The 21,427-nt window shown below is 48.1% G+C and overlaps 1 protein-coding gene across 1 annotated transcript in view; it reads left to right on the top strand.

Moving 5' to 3' along the window:
- The window catches only part of RIPOR2 (RHO family interacting cell polarization regulator 2), a 58,172-nt gene that overhangs the window by 8,472 nt on the left and 28,273 nt on the right, over nt 1–21,427 (top strand). The window contains 2 exon segments of the mRNA XM_048938828.1: nt 19,466–19,592; nt 21,015–21,170. Coding sequence (XP_048794785.1) covers nt 19,466–19,592; nt 21,015–21,170 — 283 coding nt within the window.

Genomic DNA, 21,427 nt, shown 5'->3' with positions numbered 1-21,427 from the left:
TGCAACTTAAATTAGCAAACTAGGGATACATTTTGAAAGCAACAAGGGACAAAGCTTAGGATAGAACTGCAGCAATAGACATGCCATCCACACACTCGGTGTGCACAAGAGCAACTCAGCCAGCCCTGGTTGCTAAGCAGGCTGAGGAACTGGAATGTGCTGCTCCCTCCAACCCCTCTGCTCCTTGCCATGGCCACCGAAACCTGCCTGGGAGAGGGGCTGCTGCCCACTGGCTTGACTATGAAGAGAGACAGTTTTGGGGGGAAAAATAGTATGGTCAGTGGCTCCTTTCTCCTGCTTCCCTAGGGCAGGTATGTGAGGGCAGATAGGGTTTAGGCTTGTCAAGATTTCCACTGCCACAAGGCACAACCACTGCCTTACGTATGCATCAGTCATTCCCAAAGACCTAGCTGTGCTGAGCATCTGACCAGAGGTCCTGGGAGATTGAATCTTTTCCTGAATCACTGCAGAACATCAGCTGAAGTGACCTTATTTCCCGTAAAGTGCTGTGAGAGCTGCAAAAGGGATGTGAAGAAGAAAGTAAAATGGGGAAACTGAGGGTGGAGCAGCCACACAGTGACGGGAAGTACAAGGGGGGAAATGGTTGCACAGTGGTTAGAGGGTGTGAGCAGAAAAACAAGTGAGTACCAACAGACTGCAGAAGGTGAGCAACAAGTGGTGCAGGAGGGCAGTGAGCACAGGTCAGATGTACCAAGCAGCTCCATCTGACAGAGAAGGTAGAAATATGGGAATGGAGTAACCAACTCGAGGAGCTGCATGTTTAGCTGAGAAAAAAGGTGAATTTGTACATGGCCTGCCCTGCCCAGGTTGCTTCTAATCAGCATCAGGTCTTTGGCTTTTAGCTCTCCAATAAAGGCCTTTCCAAGTGGAAGCACCTGTCTTGCTTTCTGCTCTCAAACTTGATCACTCACTTCCTTTTTGGACTGAGGTCCCAGGTTTGCTACCTGTGTTCCCAGGGGAGCCTTCCTGGGCAAGCTACCTGCTGCAGAAATCTCATGTGGATGTCTGTCCATGAGGTGGAAATGCACCCAGGCACTCCCTCCCATACGAATGGGAGGAGACTTCCACAGAAACACAGCAAGGAGTTACAGTTGGAAAAAACATACAAATAGTCTTCCATGAAGGCTGGGGCAGGCCTAATCTACCTCAGACATCCAGGGCCCCAGGCAACCGTCTAGTGGCCACTTCCTTAGCCTCTTGCTTACACAAATGTGCTGATGAGAGACACCCATGCAAATTGTTGTCTGCACGCTGTGCTGAGCACTGCCACTGAGCTGTCTGCCAACCCCAGTCCCCAGATTCCAGGTGTCTGAAGTCAGCCAGGACTGGGATGTCTATCTGCATGACAGACATGTGTCCCTGTGGTACAACAGGGAAGGTACAAGGACACCCCACACTCTCACTGTGATCCTCACAGGGTCCTCCATCAGAGAATTTGATGGGGGGAGAGATTCCCCATAAGCCTCCATCTTTCCAAGTTTCTGTAGAGGACGGTGGCAGTGGGCCTGAAGGCGACTGCTTTGCTCGGCTGTTCTGGGGAGCCAGCACCTAACGGGGACTACAGAAGAGAAAAGAAAGGATTCCTTATTGGGGAGTGTAGTGACAGGACAGGGGGCAATGGTTTTCAACTCAAACGGGAGATTTAAGTGAGATGTCAGGAAGAAATTAATTACTCAGAGAGCGGTGAGGCGCTGGCACAGCTGCCCAGAGAAGCTGTGGTGCCCCATCCCTGGAGGGGCTCAAGGCCAGGTTGGATGGGGCTGTGGGCAGCTGAGCTGGTGGGGGGCAGCCCTGCCCATGGCACGGGGTGGGGTGGGTGGGCTTTGAGGGCCCTTTCTACCCAAGCCTTTGAGTGATTCTATGATATGTATCAGCCAGAAAATCCTGCTCGGCCCTTGCAAGAAGCCTTCCAGGTGTCTGGGAGTAGCATAGCATTTAGGTATGCCCTAATCTCTCCCTTGGTAAGCATGATTTGCTCTCTGGCCTGAGAGCGAAGGCTAATAGAAAGCAGAGTGCTCCTGTGAAGCCCAACAGGTAATTGAAGAACTCAGGCTTAGATCTCTCAAGTACAGCGTGGGGCTGCCACTGCTGAAAGTGCTGCTTGTAAAGGTGCACGGAAGCCCAGCAGGGATATGTAAGTGCAGCACAACTGGCAATTGCTGTTTTGCAGAGGTCACTCTCTCTTGTAGAGACAAAGCCAGAATCGGTTTTGCTGTTGTCACTTGCAAATTGCACTGAGGACATTTGCATTGACCTATTTTTAACATAACAGCAGATTACAGTGCAATCCAGTGAATAATTTATGGGGGTAGCGGCATGACCAAGGCCACAATACAATGGCAGCTTCGGGTCTGGCCTAATGATGGAGGGAAGCAGAGCTTTCTGGCATTTTCCACTGAATTAGCAAAACAAGACACACGTGGAATGACTGACCCGATCCTTTCAAAAGCATGTCTGTCATGATGAATGCATGCTCAGAAGGACTGTGTGGAGCAAAGATTTTATCTAGAGCATTCTCAAACCTGCTCAGCCTTCCCTTTGGCAAGCAGCAGCCCTGAGAGCAGGGAACTGGGAACACATGTAGGGCTAGAAGTGACAGGAGGGAATTAGACTTCCACGTTTGCTATGCAAAACAGTATTGAGAAACATAGAGAAACAGATCCCACATCCCTCAGCACACGTATTTGCATAGGACGGAGAACATTTCCTTGAAAGAGGAGGCTGCACATGAAGGAGGCATTTACATCTGCAACCTTAGGTTCAAAAAATCTTCTGAAAGAGAAGACTGATGAGGCCAGAGGGAATTTGCAACATGGAGCACACGGAGTAATTGCCAGGAACTACTATGGGAGGCACAAGGTTGAAGTCAGATGCTGCAATTAGCTGACAGCACTGAAAACCTATAACAAATTAACTAGACTTCCACAGTGAGAGCTGCCACCCCCTAAAAGGCTGAAATGGACTCAAAAGCATATTAAGTATGCATGATGAGACATTTATAGCTTTCAGCATTGCCACAAATATTCCCTCTCCTCTTCCCCTGACATTCCACAGCTCGAAACACGCAGCTGCTTTTTTCCAGAAAGCTACTTCTCCTCCATGCCCTCCTCATTCACATCCATGTGGAGCACATGGAGATAGTCCGGGCAGAGACCTGCAGGCATGACCCTAAAAACATGCCTAGACCCTACAGCAGCACCACGGTGCCAGTGGCAGCCTCTGTACTTCTCCCCAACACCCGTGCTTTTAGAGAGTCTGGAATCATTTTCTGTTATTTCTACTTCTGAAGGCTTCAGGGTGCTGTATGATTTCAGCATACGATATAAATACCACATGTTTATTAGTACTGATGGAAATTACTGAAGATTGTAGGTCAGCTGGAATTGGCAGCTGGGATTTTCTTTTATTAGGTGATGCTTTTTTTTTTCTCTGAGTACAATGCTTTGTGGAACCCAAACTCTTAGTAGCATTTCACAAACTTCTCCACATAGCGTCATCCTGTGTGCTCCACGGACAACACTGGCATTTGGAAGGGTGAACGTGACCCAAGTGGGAAAGGATCCAGGCATAAATGAGAGTACCAGTAGGGTCTTCTTGAGCTCCACCCAAACTGTGCCAATTTACCCACCCCACAACCTTGCCAGGGTCCCCTTGTCCCTCTTCCTCTCCCTCTTCCTCTTCCATTTGCATTCAATACAAAAACCAAGTAAACATGTTAATGAGGCGTTAAGGTGCATCCACATGAGGCGCAGGTTTGAATTTTGCTTAAAGTCAGTGAAAGAAGGTGTTGGATCAGTATCTATTTCAGAGAAATGGGAAGAGCTTGGTGAAGGGCTCTGCAGCAGCTTGAACTGTTGGAGGAGGGACAGCAAATCCTATGGCAATAGGGCATAGGTGTTGGGTGCTGCTGTTGGGTGATGGCTGAAGTAAAACCCTGCACAAAAAGAGCTGTGGAAGAGAAAGGATGAAGTCTTAAGGCCAGCAGTTCAGAACCTTATCTCTGAGGAGATGCATTTATAGCAACGTGGAGTATATATTTTGGATGGAAGACTGAAATTGAAATATTATGATTGGATATTAGGAAAAATTACTTCTCTGAAAGTGTAGTGAGGCAGTGGCACAGGCTGCCCAGGAAGGTGGTAGGGTCACCATCCCTGGAGGTGTTCAAGAACCATGTGGATGTGGCACTGAGAGATGTGGTCAGTGGGCATGGTGGGGGTGGGCTGGTGGTGGACTAGATCATCTCAGTGGTCTTTTCCATCCTGAATGATTCTATGGTTCTATGATCCCATGATTGAAATACCCTACAATCTCAGTGACGATGCAGCATTCCTATATTTTTGTCTTTCCCACTGAAATGCAGCATAGAGGGCCGAAAGGAAAAATTCTCAGTCCTGTTCATTGGCGTGTCCCTCTGTACCTCCTGCCCTCGCAACATTTCAGTTTTGGACCTGTGTACATTACTGCCAGCAGCAGACGGGGCAGCAAGAGGGCTCCACACGAGACCACTCCTCGTCCCTCTCCTCTTGCTAAGAGAACACGAGAAAAATAGCATGGGGCAAGTCAAAAGTACGGGGCTGGCCCCGGGGGCCGCGCAGACCTCTCAGACAGAGGTGCACCGCCGCGGGAGCGGCATCAGGAACGCGCCGGGGCCCCGCACCGCCCTCACCGCGGCGGGGGCGGGCAGCGCCGCGCCTCCTCCTTCTCTTCCTCCTCCTCCCGTAGCTCGGCGAGGAAAAGCCGGCGGCGGTTGCGCTGGCTGCCAGAGCAGCGGGCAGCGTGAACGGAGGCAGCCTGCACCCCTCCTCTTTAAAAACAGCAACAAGAAAATTCTTTAAATTATTATTGTGAATTTTTCCGAGGATGGAGAGCCGCTGTGTCCGAGGAGCCCGGGGCTGCGGAAGCAGCGGGCAAACCATGTCCCGGGGCGCGCTGTGAGCCGGCGACAGCTGCAGGTATCGGGGGTCGAGAGCCGGGATCCGCCGAGCTTCGCCTCCGGAGCGGCCGAGCCGAGCCCGGGGCTGCGAGGCCGGAGGGGGCGCGGGCTGGGCGTTTGAGGAGGGGAGCGGGCGTGTGCGGGTTTCGCCGTGGGAATAAGGTGAAATTCTCGGGGTGCTCATAGAGGGTAGGGAGAACCGCGCGGATGGCTGCCGTTGTGTTTTCACGAAGTGCTCTTGGTTCCGTCCTAAAATAGAGTCTCGGCGTTTCCTCGGGTGCTGTCTTTCTATTTCCAGTGAGCTTCCATGGTATTACGGCTGAGGAGAGCTCAGACCCTCTTAAGTTCTCCTTTTGGTCCCTGGCTCATTCCCAAGGGCTGATGCAAACACATCACAGCCTGGCACTGCTCCCGGGTCTGCCCCGGTTACAAAAGGTCGCCTTCATCCTGGGGCCGACCTTCCCACTGCTGAGCAGCCGGGCACCCTGCTGCCCCTCATTCAAAGTTCTGCAAAGCTTTCTGGAAACGGTGTGCGTGAGTCTGTGTGCGTGTGTGACCATTCCTCCTGCATGCCTTTTCATCCATCCCCTCAGTCAGGAGTCCGATGTGTTCCCAGCCCGATCTCCGTGCCCACTGCCATGCTCACCTTCGTGACTGTGCTCTGGTGCAATCACACAGTCAGAGCCCCAGGCAGGAGCGTTCCCCAGCAGCAGCATTACCTTCCTATTCCCCAGCAGCTAATTAGGTTTCACCAGCATTGCTCTCTTCTGAATAAACAAAAGGTTGGAGCATAACCCCAATGGGGTTTGGAGTAAGGGGTGAGATTCCCATGCTGCCTTCCCTGCTCCTCTGGGGTATTCCCTTTCATTTGCTTGTCACACGGCAGGAAAAGATGTAATGTGGTCCAGGTTGCCATGGCCAGGTTGGAGGATGATGTCTGCTATAGCCACAGTGGCACAGATAACCCCACACAGCTTCCACGCCTCAGTAGGCACAGGTGGGTATATATGGGGCAGCGTGAGTCCCAGAGCACCACATCCACCTTTTCTTCCATAAATACAACATTTTCTCAGTCACTGACTAAATCACTTGGACAGTAATTTAAGATGGTGCTTGTGCTTCCCATTAGTACAGCAAGCACTTGCGCAGGGTGGACTCTGAAAATCTCAGCATCCATAACCTTGCTTTAAATTTCAGCATCCAAGCAGCACTTCCTTGGTAGGATGAGGAAGTTTTGTATGTTTGCTTGTTTTGGTTTTCCTTTTGAGGAGCAACAGGTGGAATGCATTTCCAGGTTCCTGCTTAAGGAACAGAACAGTTTGCTTTTCCATATCTCTTTCCTGCTCTCTGGAATAACGATGCAGTTATGGCTTAGGGCTTCTCTGTAACAGAATGAGCAATGTAATGGGAGAAGTCTGTGGTTTGTGCATGAGGGGTGTCTGGCATCCCTGTATGAGAAGGGTGCTCTGCCTCTCTCTGCTCTCAAGGCGCGTGGCCATTTCATTCAACTTTATGAAATCACTGAGCTCTGCTCTGTGTGACAGCGACAGGGCCCAGGGAACGGCATGGAGCTGCGTCAGGGGAGGGCAGCTGGGGGTCAGGGAAAGGCTCTGCACCACAGGGCGGTGGGCATGGAACGGGCTGCACAGGGCTGTGGGCATGGCCCCGAGGGCTGGAGTTCAAGGAGCATTTGGACAGCACTATCAGACACAAGGTTTGGCTTTCAGTTGGTCCTGTATAGAGCCAGGAGTTGGACTCAGTGATCCTTGTGGGTCCTTTCCAACTTGAGTTATTCTGTGATTCTATGATATTTTATGAACTCTATTTTATTTTATCAACTCTATTCTATTTTACTACAGAGCAAACACTCAAGGTGATTGCTGCACAAAGCGTGCCCTGAACCCCACTGCAGTGCATTTACGAACCCCCAGAGCTGCCTTTTTCTCTGTTCTTCTATAGCCCAGCCAGAAGCAAGGTGACTCGCAGGCAGTGCCCCCACCTACCCGCTGTGAAGAAGCGGCAGAGAAGGCGAGAGGCAGTGTTTGCTGTTTCCAAAAAAGGGCTGGTTGCTCTGCCTCTGTCCCTGTGCTATGTGCAGCAGGGACAGGCAGCCCATGGACAGATTTTGGAAACGATAAAAACCAAGGGGATGCACCAGCTCCTCCCTGTACAGCTGTGCCTCGGGGAGGGCTGAGCATACAGGTCCCCACTTGTGTGCTCCCCACAGTGCCCTGCACTGCTCTGGTTTTACTGCAGCTGTGCCCGGCCCGGGACGTGCTGCCCCAGAGCAGGGCCGGTCCCTTGGCACACCGCAGTTGCTTTTTGGCAGCTGCAAGCACCAACCTCGCTTCTCTCTTTGTATCCAGGCTCTGCACGCGGTGGCCTCTGTAAGCAGCAAGTCCTCAAAGTGTGACGCAAGAACTGTCTGCCTTTTTTTTTCTTTAAATTTGTCTTTTACTGCTCTGTTTTCATGTTACAAGGGGATCCTCTCATTCTTACCCCTGCCAAGTACAAAAGAAATGACAGATTAGCCCCGAAGTACGGGAGCATCTTTCTTCTCCTCAATGGGAGGCACAAATTGAAGCTGACAGTTCCCTGGAAGGAGCACAACCCACGGAGCAGCCACAATAACACATGCCATCTCTCAGCCCTTTTAAAGCCTCAGCCTTGCTGCTAAATGCCTGCTCTGCCGGCCCTAAGCACCCCATGTACTGCAGCCACCAGAGCCTCCTGGGTCAGACAGCTGCTGGTGGGCCTCCAGCCACCGATTGATTTCAGATAATCACTTCTCCAAAGCGCTTTTAGTCTTTAATTCAACAAAACACACGACACAACCACTTAGCTGCAACACCCAGAGATTGGTCAGACTTGGTTTTGTCCTAAAAATAGCACTGATGGGAAAACTTCAAGCCATCCATCAACCCCAGAGAGGCTTGAGGAGTTGCAGCAGAGAAAACCTACGTAGCTGTCCCTGAGGTGCTGGGTTTAGCTTCCCTGTCATGTATTCTTGCAGCTTGCCTTCATGCCCACAAAAGGTCAGCCTGGACCAACCCTACCTATTCATATTTAACCATTCTTGTTCAAGCTGACCAAAGGAATAGAATCACAGAACCATTCAGGTTGGAAAGAAGCACTAAGATCATCGATTCCAGCCACCAACCCACCCCCACCATGCCCAGTGACCATGGCCCTCAGTGCCACATCCACACATTCCTTGGACACCTCCAGGGACAGTGACTCCCCCACCTCCCTGGGCAGTCTGTGCCACTGCCTCACCACTCTTTATGAGAAGAAATTTTTCCTAATATCCAACCTGAACCTCCCATAGCACAACTTGAGGTCATTACCTCTTGTCGTATCACTGAACCTATTTACAGTGCTGGAAGCAGATAGGCAAATAAGCACTTGCAAATCCCTGTGAGAGGTTGCACTTGGATGGATGGGGCAAGGCTAAGTACTGCTGCTGCCTTTCTCTCTCCCTGAGATACCTCTGAGCAGCCCTCACTTCTTGCTCTGTCTCCCAGTACCTCTCCCTTCAGTTGGATTTCCCTTTATACCTACTGGAAGACTGAAGCAGTACAGAGGGCAGACGTGGTTTGTGGAGCTGGTGCATGGGAGTGCATGGGGTTCAGGCCCTTGGTACAACCTGGGGCAGGCAGGTGGGAAGGGGGATGTAGCTTTGCATTCACAGATGGGCATTTTCTGGTTGTATGGCAGTAGGGAAAAGACTTTTTCCTTAATTAAGTAACTTAATCTCCTCTGTTTGTCTCTAAGTTAAACATGTTTGGGCTTAAAACTGTAATTATAGGGGCATCTATTGCACGTTTGTGCATTGACATCCCAGCAAGTGGTTTTTGGCCAGGACATCTCCCTTGGTGCAGAGGCACCTTCTCTGCCCATCACTGGAAGCATCATTGGGTTTTGGTAACAGTAGCCATCCCAGATGTACAGGCATGCTTGTGGGTGATGGAGCTGCTGGAAAAATACTGCTGCTCAGTCAAGTGTATGATATGTCAAGTCCTGCATGAATGAATGCCCTTTCCTTGTCTTGATCAGTACATCCACAAAATGCCATTTTGTTGGTTCAGAGAAGGAGTTGGGTTTTTGCACAGGGCTGATTGTGGGCTGGGGAGCAATTGGCTGTGAGGTGCTCTTTGAAGCATGAGGCATTTTCCTGAATTCAGTGTAATGCTCGCAGGCCACATCTATTTAGATAAACGCATCTTTTTAATCAGAATAGACATCTGCCAAAGTGAGCAGAGGGGACTGCTTGGTTTATCAGACGTTTAGATTAATGAACCTAAGAGCTGGAAACACTCATTAAATCATCTATGCTACACAGAACCAAACCGAGGCCATATTAAAAATGGTAAGACCAGCTGATGCCATGGCTGGAGAGCAATCAGCTTAAAAGCCTGCTTGCAAAGCCAAGATTTTGCTTCCTTTGCATTCAGAGAGCAGTGAGATCAAAGAGCCTTTCTGCAGGCACAACCACGTTGGAAGGGCTTGCAGTGTGTTTGGCTTCCATGCCCTACACTGCAAGCAGAAGCTGCCCGATGTTCTTTTTAAGGATGGAGTCTTTGTGTCCTTGTTTTCTTGTACCCAGAATGGCAGCACATGCCCATTGTTGCTGTTATGTGAATTGGAAAATGCAGAAACCTCAGCAGAGAGCAAAATAAGAAAAGAGCAGGAGGGCAGTGGAGGACAGAGTGTGGTGCCATGCCTGGGAAATTTTCGTTGGCTTGCAATGGCCCCGGTGGGTTTCTTCTTTAAACAGCAGAACATGGAAAAGTAGGCCTGTCCGAGGTGCACACAGCCCTCTTTTATGCAATGAAAAGTTCCACCAGATAATTGCCTTGTAGTTCAGCAGTATAAATGCTGTCAGATCTCTTTAATCCAGCCTCCATTTATCTTTCATGTCTCTGTATCTACGAAGACTGAAACAGCAACTAGTAGTGAGGCTGCAGTGTATGGCGTTTGAAACTCGAGATTTCTTTTTTTAATATTCACTCCAGTTGAAATTTACCAATTGAACTCAGCTAGCTCTACTTAGTGTATACTCAAGAGTCTCATCAGGTTTGCATTGGACATGCCTGTAGCAGTAAACTATATCAGCTTGGGGTTGTTCTCCTGCATTAACAGCAATAGGCACTGGAACAGGCTTACCCGACAACAGGCACTATTTCATCCTCATATCGATTCTGAGTCTCTTTTCTTTTAGTTTTTAGTCGTTCTCCCTTGTCCTGTTGCTGTCAGATGATGTAAAAAGTCCCTCTACCTCCTGTTTAAAAGCTCTTTTTTAAATACCATAAGGCTGCAGTGAAGTTCCCCTAGAGCCTTCTCCAGGCTGAACAAGCCCAACTCTCTCAAGCCTTTCTTCACAGAAGACTTGAAAAGATTGTCATCAGAAAAATACCAACCTCTGCCTTAACTTCAAATTAAAAAAAATAATCGAGGTCATCTACATCAGCTCTTGTCTAATGTGAGATTCAAGTTGTGAGTGCAGATGAGCTGAAGCCAAGGAATGGCAGTTCCATCAGAGCACACGGCCTCGCTGGGCTGTGCACGGACAGTGTTCCATTGTTTGATGTTCCGCAGAGGAACTTCGGCCGTGCACCGTGGCCAAGTATAAATGAAGTAACAGGACTTCTATGGCAATGCTTTGGGAACAGACACACTTGTGAAGTGTTGAAAAGATTAAATAAATAGATTGCTTCGGTGCTCACACCTGGGACAAAAATGTCTGGCTATAAGGACAGTGTTCTGTCCTAAACTGCGCAGCAGTGTATCTTCAACAATATATTAATGAGCAGTGTGCATTAAGATCCTCTTGGAAACAGGACTATCTTGTAAACATCGAAGGCATTTTAAGTCTCCCTAATCCCAAGTATTTAAAGAGGAGCAGCAAAGTGTTTGCATCTCATTAGCAGCTGAAAGGGTTTTGACAACAGAGATGTTTTACTTTCAGGGATGAAAAGCCTGCCTCACTTGTTTAATTTATCTCACGCCTGCTTGTGTTAGAGTGAGCATGGAGGGGATACTGAATATGGCAGTGGTTGGTTTGCCTTGGCTGAAGCAAACCCAACAACCCCTAGAGCAGCCCACCACTTACCCACACCATCTTACACAGAGCTTGGTGCCTTTACTTTCTTGTAAAAGTAAAGAAATGAAGGTTGTAAACAGAAATAGTGTTGCAAAGTGAGAGGAGAAAGCAGCATTCTTCAGAGTAGTTTTGCATTAAATGCTGCTATGCCACTGCTTTTCTCTCCCGACAAGGGGAAGATTTTTATGTTCACTGCTTACACAGACTATGAAATCAGGTCACTCTCCTGCTTTCACCTGACGTACAGCTTTAGGACAGTGCTCACCGTGGATTTTTGCCAAATGACTCCCACCAGAGTCACACATCATTACATCAGGGCTGGCTCACCCAGCTGCTTTCGGATTCCACTGCTGGGCTCATCCAAGGGTGACGTCTGGTCAGTAAGGGACAGCACCACTCACCGAGCCACCGAGGGCTGCTGACTCCCCAGCTCCTACTGTTAGTGCTGGCAAAAGTGCAAGATGGCTTCATCACCTTTTGTGATCCCCGCTGAGAAATTGCAATTCTACCCAACACATTGATACAGGCAACCTTACAGTAGTTGCCTGGTTATGGTTGTAGAGGTAGAGAAGCAGCCTGACTGCTACCAGCAGTAATCCCACAGCCCATTCTGCATCCTGCTAGTTTTATTACTTCTCACAAGACCACATCTTTTAGTATATCTCCTGCTACAGGGAGAGATAACAGTGCAGCACAAAGTCTACTGCGTTACTCCCCACAGCACTGCTAAATGTCGGTGTGATTCAGCAAGGCACGAACTGCTTGCACTGAGCTACTGCTGCAGAAGCAGTGAAAGCTGGCTTTCAAGCGCAGGGAGATCATCCTCAGCTGATTTTCAGAAATGCTTTTCTTTATGTTATTTTCTTACACTCGAATGGCAGGGGGCTTTGCTTTTAATTAATTCTTTAATTGACACGAAGAACAATCGATGATGAGTAGAATTGGAGTTGACTTCTAATCAAAGATAATTCTGCATCCTAGGGTTAGTTTTAAATGAACGAACATGAAACCTAATTAGACAGGCAGGCCCTGATCCCTCGGCCGCACTCCGGTGCTGTCGCAGCGCCGCTTCTGCTGAGCCACGCTAATACCTCCTGGATGTGGTTGCTCTGTATTCAGAGAGCTGTAAGAGAATGGCATTAAGGACGGCCCTGGGTGTATTTCACGCTCACAGTTGCTCCAGCTGCCAGCACGAAACAAATGTTGGAACTGAAAAAATGAGGTCAGCCACCGCGAACCCATCTGTCATGTGTGGGAGCCATTTAGTCTCAAATTTATTTTCCTTGGGTTTATTACAGCAAAATAACTCCTTAGCGTTTCCCTCGCCTTATGTTTTTGGCATGTGCTAAACCAAAATTGAGGAAGATGCTGGAGGTGTTTCTCCGAGGGGGACTGAAGCAGAGGAAAGGGCTCCATGTGCTGGCAGCTCTGCCGAGAGCAACCACAGCATTGCTGCAAGGCAGCAGCGTGCTGCTTTGCTGCAGCCACTAGCAAAGCAATGGGAGTGACAGAAAAGAGAGGTTTTACTGAAAATAATAAAACAAGTTAGACGTCCCCACGTTGAATTTGGCACTGTACTGCTGTAACAGATTGATACAAGCTGAATTTGTTGGAATTATGTTACAATTGGAGCGTCAACCACCAACTCCCATATATACACAGGCACAGATGCTATCACCGTTCTGCTGGTGACCTGAATGCTTAGCTTTCTTCTTATTACTGTTGTTACTGCTTTTTGGCTTAAGTGCTTCATCCCGTCAGGTAGCAAGAGCAGAACAAACAGCATGAGCCACTCCAGATGGTAGACAACTTGGGTTTCTGCTCAGGCCATCTTGTGATGAGCTAGCAAATACTGCAGCATTTCAGCTGAAAACATCCTTACATGCAACAGAAAAAATGTTCTTCCATAAATGGAACAGTAAAGTATAAGTCCTGCTATTAGTATCAAGCCTTGGGGGGATATTATCTGACACCAAAGCTAAAATTTGTAACCAAAGTACCCAAAGCTGACACTCATTTATTAGAAATAGGTAATGGCACCTTGTGCTCACTCCCAGGGTTTTCTGCAATCAAGCAGAGCTCTCAGCTATGACTTAGGCAGGGCCAGAAAGGACACACAGGCTCTTCCTTGTGCACTGTAAAAACTGAATCCACCCAAACTGAAGATACAAAAATACAACTAACAAAAGAAAGTATCCCTGCAAGAGCAGAGCTGTCAGCCAGCAGCCGGCCCACGCCTTTGAGGAGATCCCACTGGTGAGGAGATGCACCTCAGGCCGTGCTGCTTCCATCTCAGAGTCTTGGGGCTGCAAGGGCAGACCGAATTTTGCTCCTTGTGCTGGAGCCAACGAGGCTGCCTACTGCCTGGGTGCCCACCCCAGCACAACCCAGGCACTCCCACATCTCCTTTCAGAAGGAGAGGGAGCCAGCTTGTAGCTCCTCTGTGTGCAATACTGTTCTCCGCAGCCATGCCGATAAGCCCACGTGCTTCTTTTTCTGTGCTAAAATTAACATTTGAAGCTTACAGATCTGCTGGCCTTTCACTGGCTGATGTAGGCTTGGGAAGTGTGCTTCTCAGTGTAGCCATATGCTCCTATTTAGGAGTACCTCCGACTTGGACTTTGATGGAACAAATGCACGATTTTGTTCTGGCAACCCAGAATAGTTCTTCAGATGGAGCTCAGATGTCTGTACTGCTCTAGCAAACCCTGCCCTGCACAAGAAGTAGAAGCTCAGTCACTGGGAGCATAAAAATGCCATCAAAGTTGTACTATATGTAATCCAGTCATCTTCTGATGTTTCCAGGAGATTCCATCCCACAGAAATGATCCTGACACATTTAGATATTAGGAGCCTATGTGCTAACGCGTAGGATTTTTTGTCCTAAAAACGTTAACGCTACTGTAAGAGAGTTAATTTCCTTGTGAAAGTTTTTATAATGCTTTTGAGGGCTCTTACCCATATATTATTGTCAACCTTTTATATTAAAAATTCATCCTCAAGAATGTTTAAGTTGTCATCCAAGATACATACCTCTTTGCCTGCTAGGAGTCTGGGATACACGAAAACAGTAAATTCCAGGTGGTAGTTTGGGCTACTGGCCATGCTGGCCTCATATTGCCAAGGTAATTCAATTAATCAGAAAGAAGAAATTGGGAAATTGATATTAATGAAGACTAGATTGTAGACCACAAATGCAAGCAGCACTAGCTGCCTTCACAGAAGGTTCAGGTTGCGTATTAAGAAAAGTTCCTTCTCAGATAGAGTGGTGAGGCAGTGGCACAGGCTGCCCAAGGGAGGTGGTGCAGTCACCACCCCTGAAAGGTGTTCAAGGGACTTGTGGATGTGGCTTTGAGGGTGGTCAGTGGGTATGGTGGGCTGGTTGGACTAGATGGTTTTACTGGTCTTTTCCAATCTTACTGATTCTGTGATTCTATGAATGTACACTGAAAGAGCTTGGAATTGGACTGAGACAGAGTGCGGAACTGAATTGTGCTCTTCAGGTTTGTTCATGCAAAGCAGAAAGAATTGGCTTGCTGTGCAGGGGCCATGACTTGTAGGGGAAAGTCAGTTTCTTCCCTTGTTGTACTTACTCTTTTGGAGGTGTACATTACTAAATGAGGTTTTATTGCAATAAAGCATTTTACCTTTTGAAGTTAACAAGCTACTCTGATAAGCACACTATAATCCTTGACACAGATGAGAGATGAATATGTTCTTTCATTATTCAGTAAGTTCCTGGTTCATTTGTTAGACATATCCAGTTGCCAGGTTTTTGGTTAAGAGGGGTTCCTCGCATGCACAGCTGAGCCCTTTGGCTGCTGCCACAATCTGCTCAGAGCAGTTTAGCGGACCCTCTCACCTTACCCCAAGCAATCATCACTAAATCTTAATGCACAGTCTTCAGACCACAGATCAGCACAAGGAACATCAGACAAAACATCTCACTATGGGGATTACATCTTTGCAGATCCAGAGAGGGCCTTGAGACGCATGCCACATAAAAAAATAAGACAGGAACAAAGGATTATCAAGGATCAGATCAGCCCTTGAATCTACCCCCAACATTCCCTTTTAATCAAGGATTATATTTAATCCAAAAGCATCCCCAAAGCTGCTGTGCTGCAAACCCTCAGCTTCAGCTCCCTAACATTCTACAGCAAACCCAGGACCTAGAGCCATAACTGCAGATGCTATGAGAGAGTGGGATCAACCATGGGCGCACCACCAACATGTATTTATTGGCGGTCTCTAGGTCAATTAGAGGGGGAAAGCAAACAAAAAGGTCAGTCTTGATTTAGCAAACATGTTTCCAACTGAATTTCCCATCTCTTAGCTTGAAACCTGCACTGTTTATAATATATGTTGGCATTACGGGAGGTGCAAGTCCATTCAGAGGGTGACTGAAAGAGGGCAGCCCTGTGGAAGTGATGGGCTCAGTAGTCACTTCTCTCATTAGCTCAGGCTCAGCTGTTTTAGCTGTTAGGAGAGATGAGAGCAATGGGGCTTTATTTCTCCGGGGACAGAGGCACCATCAATTATCTGCCATTCCCCACTGCACACTGTCACTGAGTCAGGCAGAAAAAAATACTGATACAATTTCACCTTATCCCTCAGCATTGCTGCTAGACTCATCACTCAGCTGCCACACACTTAGCATGGGCAATACTAATTGTATTAATTATGCTCACACACACACAGTACATGTTTCTCTTAGCAGGAAGCGGACTGATGATTTTTTTTTTAAGTGAAACGTTGGCGGTTCATCAGCTGTAGAGATTTTAAAATAATGAAAAAAGATTTCAATTTCTGCTGGTTCGATCCACCGCTGGGGCAGAGTCTTGAATCTCCAAAGCTTTTAATACCATTTCAGATGCACATTTTCATAAAATCATAGAATGGCTTGGGTATGAAGGGTCCTCAAGGATCATAAGGCTCCAACCGCCTGCCACAGGCAGGGCCACCAACAGGAGCTCCCCATTTAACACTAGACCAGGCTGCCCAGGGCCCCATCCAACCTGGCCTAAAACACCTCCAGGGACAGGGCATCCACAACCTCTCTGGGCAGCCTGTTCCAGCACCTCACCACTCTCTCTGTAAAGAACTTCTCCCCGAACATCCAACCTAAATCTTCCCTCCTTCAACTTGAAACCATTTCCCCTTGTTCTGCTATTGTCTATCCTTCAAAGAGTTGACTCCCCTCCTGTTAGTAGGCTCCCTTTAGGTACTGAAAGGCTGCAATGAGGTCACCCCGCAGCCTTCTTTTCTCCAGGCTGAACAAGCTCCACTCCCTCAGCCTGTCTTCGCAGGGGAGGTGCTCCAGCCCTCTGATTATCTTTGTGTCCCTCTTCTGGACTCTCTCCAGCAGCTCCCAAAAGCACACCATGCTTTAATATTGAGAGAAGAATGCATATTATAACTAGAAGATGGTAGCTTTGTATCAGATAACTATTAGAAACTTGGTCACTACATTGGAGCATCACCAGAATCCCCCTGCTTCTGTAGGGATGGTGGTCAGTTCTATAACAGATCTGGGTGAGTACTTGTGGACTGAGACTTAATGAAATTACCCCAGTGATTACATGCATGTATACAATCAGAGTACAGCTGTATTATTCAACTCTGTGGTAAGCTTGTGAATGGTTTAATAGTAAGCAGGAATATAACTGCTCCTCAGCAAAGCGTTTTCCCACAGCATGGTAAATACTCATCACCCAAAGGGTATTTGCTAGATGTCAGTGTCATAAATAATCCATGACTGTGAACGTGGTGCCTGTGCAAATCTGGGCTAAGGGGCTGCTGCTTCCAGAGGGGGTCAGTGCAGCTGTGTGCGGTCAGCTGGAAACGTCTGAGGTGTTGGCAATGTAATGTTAAATTTTAACAGCAGATTGTGTTTGTATGATAGAGGCAAACTCTAACCTGATGAACATATATATATTGAGCACGAGCCAATGTGGGCTCTGAGTTCTGACCATTCTATGCAATAGCAAAGCAGAAGTAGTTCCAGGCAGGTCTCCAGTTTGCATTTCAATTGCACTTCATCCACATTTCCTTTTGGTACTGTGAGCAAAGCCCTCACTACTAAAGCACTGCAAAGCCCCTGAGAACTTCAGCAAAATAAGTAAAATAAATAAATCAGTACATTTCTTTTTCAAGATTGTTGCATTTTTAAGCTTCTCCAAAACAAAATAACTATGTTTTTATGGCCAATATAGCCATGACTAGCACCCAGTATCAGGTTTGCTCTTGTTCCTCTTGTTTCCTGAGGGTTTGTGAGCTGATGTTTTTTGTCAGCGGGATTTAGCTTCCACCCTCACATGTCCCTGGAGGGATTCAAGGCCAGATTGGATGGGGCCCTGGGCAGCCTGGTATAGTATTGAATGGGGAGGTTGATGTCCATGAATGTGGCAGGGGGGTTGGAGATTCATAATGCTTGAGGTCCCTTCCAACCCTGGCCATTCTGTGATTCTGTGATGTCACCAGATGCTGGCCACGCTGTTCTATCCATCCTGCTGGACACCCTCAAAGCTTGCTGCTCTTCTCAGAGGGGTTTGGTCTGGTTCTCAGATGGGTTTTCGCAGCATGATCATAATTGCGTAGTGAACATAATGAATACAACAAACACACTGTTAGATGAACAGTGTGCAAGGTTTTGCTTCCAGGTTATGGCACTGGTCTGCTGAAGACAATTCCGTATCCCAAAGTTGATCCTAGCAGGTACCAGCACTGCTTTTGGGAGACAGCAGGGGTGGGAAGTGGTGGCTGGGAGCTGGACAACTGGCAGCCAGGGCTCACATCTGCAGATGCTCCTGTGGAGCTCTGCCATAAACCCGTCACTCCTGCTCCTGTGCTCCAGGCACAAGGCCAGATGAATTGGAATGGTCTCCAGCTATAAAAGTCTCCCAAAAATGGGGCCTGGCCACATCCAAGCTGCGTGCTAGAGTAGCTGGAATAGCTTCTAGCCCATGCTAATTCCCTAGATGTGCCTGGGGATTGTTCAGGAAGGCTTTGGTTGGCATAGCTGGCTTGAGAGAGACCTCAGTGGTTGTTCTTGCCCAGACATGAGGCTGCATGGAGACAGAAACCTTTCCAGGTAGATCACAGCTACCTGCTGGTCACAGCAGTGGAGAAAATTTGGCTTAAGCACACCTATCACAAAGCCAAGGCTGCATCTGTGAGGGTTGCCCAGTTACAGGGTACTGATCAGTTCTCACTTCCAGAATCAGGAGACTGATGCTGTTTGGGTTGTGTAACGGAGAAAATTTCACATCGCTAATAGCGCTGACAATTCTGAGGCTGGAAGAAATATTTTTGGCAGAGCTCTTATAGAAATATTCCTGACAAAGCAGCTCTTCTTGGGCAATACAATCATCTCCAGAGAAAAGTAGCAGCTCTCTACAGTGGTGAATGCCACCTCAGGGAGTATTTGTCCAGCCTAGCATTACAAATCAAACAGAACTGGACTGTGCACGACGTTTCCCCACATATTTGCTTTTTCCAGTGAGTGTTTGCCGTGGAGGCACTGCGTAACTCTGCTCCTTATCTGCAATAAATACGTTTGGTTGTGAAGGCTCAGGCTGCAAATCTGTGGTCCTCACACGTGGCTCCCTTTCAGGCACTCAGCTATGGACTATTCACTTGTGGGGATGAGAGGCTGCTTTAAATTTACCCACTGAGTCCCATAGGCTGCAGTGTCGCAAAGCATCAACTCTGTTGCCTGCAGGCAGCTCCAGCACTAACGCCTGGAGTCCTGCTGCAGCCCTGTCTCAGCCCCAGACTCATCCACAGCTGTGGAGCAGATGCAGGGTGAAATGAACTGAGGGTATGAGGTGTGCCAGGTTCTGCTTTTAAAATAAATGGGAAAATAATATTTTTGTTCATTTTTTTTGTCAGGTTATTTTAAGCTGTCTTAGTTTCTCCATGTGTTTCCCAAAGCAGTGGTGTTAGCAGCCCTGGAAGGAAGGCAGTGGTGAATGGACGGGTCCTGTGAGACAGGGGTGCAACAGGGTCCTTCTTCTTAGTTCACTGACCACCTCATCGTAGCGTGGCACTCAAAAGGTAGCACTTCTGGTGTGGCAGATGTTGACACTGGAACTGGGGGAGAAGCATGCCAGGCATGGCATGAATTGGGGCCACTGCTGAGATTAGCACATCGCAGCAGCTGGTTTCCAGCCCCACACCCAGATCCTCATTGCAGCCGCAACATGGTTTTCATAGTCCACTCTTGTAATTTATTCTGCAAACCAAGCAACAGATCTCAGCAGACTGGAGCTGGGGGTTGTGTTCATGCCCTAGCTCGCAGCCCCTCCTAGGGTTGGGTTGCCTTTTCTCCTTTCTGATGCCCCTGCTTCACAGCACATCTCCTGCCCACCCCGATCCCTGACCTTCTTTCTGTTGTTTTTCAGGAATATCCTCCCGGCTTCCGGAAATCATGTCAATAGGATCACATTCATTCTCTCCAGGAGGTCCTAATGGGATTATCAGGAGCCAGTCCTTTGCTGGCTTCAGCGGTCTGCAAGAGAGACGCTCCAGGCAAGTACCATGTTCTTTAAGTGGCTTTCACAGTCAGGTGCTAAAGGGACTGGGGGCTTAGAAGGCAGAAAAGAGGTGACGGAGAGCTTCCTTCTCCCCAGCTTGCAGGAATAAGTTTTCTAGGCTAAAATCTCCTTATATATTGGCCATGTCATTAAGCTGTTACCCTGCATCTTAACTACCAAGTACTTCCCCTCCACCCTTAATGCAAGGCTTCCTCACATTTCTCAGAGTTGTGAGAACATTTCAGAGAATGATTTTAATTTCCTAACTTATGCAGCAATCTTTTCACAAGTAAAATGCACAGAACTATGATAAGCTTTCCACCGCCCCCAGCTTCACACTGCTGCTACCTAAAAGTCAGTTTTCTCATTGCTGCTGTGAAGTCAAAGCAGCCCCATTTTTTTGTCTGTTTTTGCAGAGCTGCTTCAGCGTCCTGCTGGAAGCAGATCCTGGTGCAGAGCCTTTCCCTGCGTGGTCCTTTTAGCTAGACAGGACCTCAGGCTTTGAGCCACACACTTTACTGGGTCAGCCAGATGCCTCCAGAGCTGCTTTCCAATTAGTTTCAACTTGCATGAACCCCACCAAGCTCCAGATCAGCAGTTAACAGTCAGGGAGGAGCCACATGGTGAGGAGGTCACCTCCCAGTTGCCAGCAGTAGGGTTAGATGCTGACCTGCAGGAGGGGAGCCAAAGAGCCACCTACAAGCAGCACAGCTGTCCTCCATTTGTGGTCCACCAGCAGTATGATAGAGAATCATACAATAGCTCGAGTTGGAAAGGACCCACAGGGAACACTGAGTTCAACTCCTGCTCCACACAGGACCACCCAAAATTCAAATCCTATGTCTGAGAATGTTGTCTTGAACTCTGGCAGCCCGTTCCATGCCCACCGCCCTGTGGTGCAGCCCCTTTCCCTGACCCCCAGCTGCCCTCCCCTGACGCAGCTCCATGCCATCCCTGTCGCTGTCACACAGAGCAGAGCTCAGTGCTGCCCTCCGCTCCCTGTGAGGAGCTGCAGCTGCCATCAGGACTCCAGACACACACGTGACCAGTCCCAAGTCTTAGGAACCTCCAGATTTTACACCTGAAATTATCTAGGCACCCCTTTGCTCTTAGCCCTTTCATGGCTGAATCTAAGCAGCAGGAGGCAGGACAGGCACAGGATAAGACAGAGAAATGCCTGATGAGCCTGGGACTTCATATCTGGGAGAGGCAACTGGCACATCAAAAGCTGATGGCACACATCCCAGAATGCTCAGACTTCTCAACCTGTAAACAAACACAGCCCTTTAAGCAGCAGGCATGTAAGCAGAACCATTTCTCTAGCACAGATAAGATCAGGAAGATCTCTTTAAGTTACGCTTCTTTGAGATTGTTATGATTTATAGGGATTTTCTCCTCTTTTATGTTCACTTTGCAGGTGTAATTCTTTTATTGAAAATTCCTCTGCGCTCAAGAAGCCCCAAGCAAAGGTGAAGAAAATGCATAATTTGGGCCACAAGAACAGCACCACCCCCAAGGAGCCCCAGCCCAAAAGAATGGAAGAGGTCTACAGGGCCTTGAAGAATGGCCTGGAGTAAGAGCCGTTCTTGTGCTTGTTGACTGAAGTCTTCTGGGACATTTTAGCACATAGAAAGACATTGCACAGAAGCAAAGATCCTTAATGATAGAAGAATGTACCTGTTGGAGCAAACTTAAGATTGGAAATGTGCAGGAAAAAATCAGTCCAGAATTCCAATTCTGTTTGCTTGAAAAAGTCCCAAGGACAGGGATTTCAACAGTAGATTTTTCTTTTTTCCCCCTCCAGGTTTCCTGGAGTCATATCAGAAGCAC

This window comes from Lagopus muta, chromosome 3, assembly GCF_023343835.1.
Source record: "Lagopus muta isolate bLagMut1 chromosome 3, bLagMut1 primary, whole genome shotgun sequence".
Lineage (NCBI taxonomy): Eukaryota > Metazoa > Chordata > Aves > Galliformes > Phasianidae > Lagopus > Lagopus muta.
This window is presented reverse-complemented; position numbering and strand designations above follow the sequence as displayed.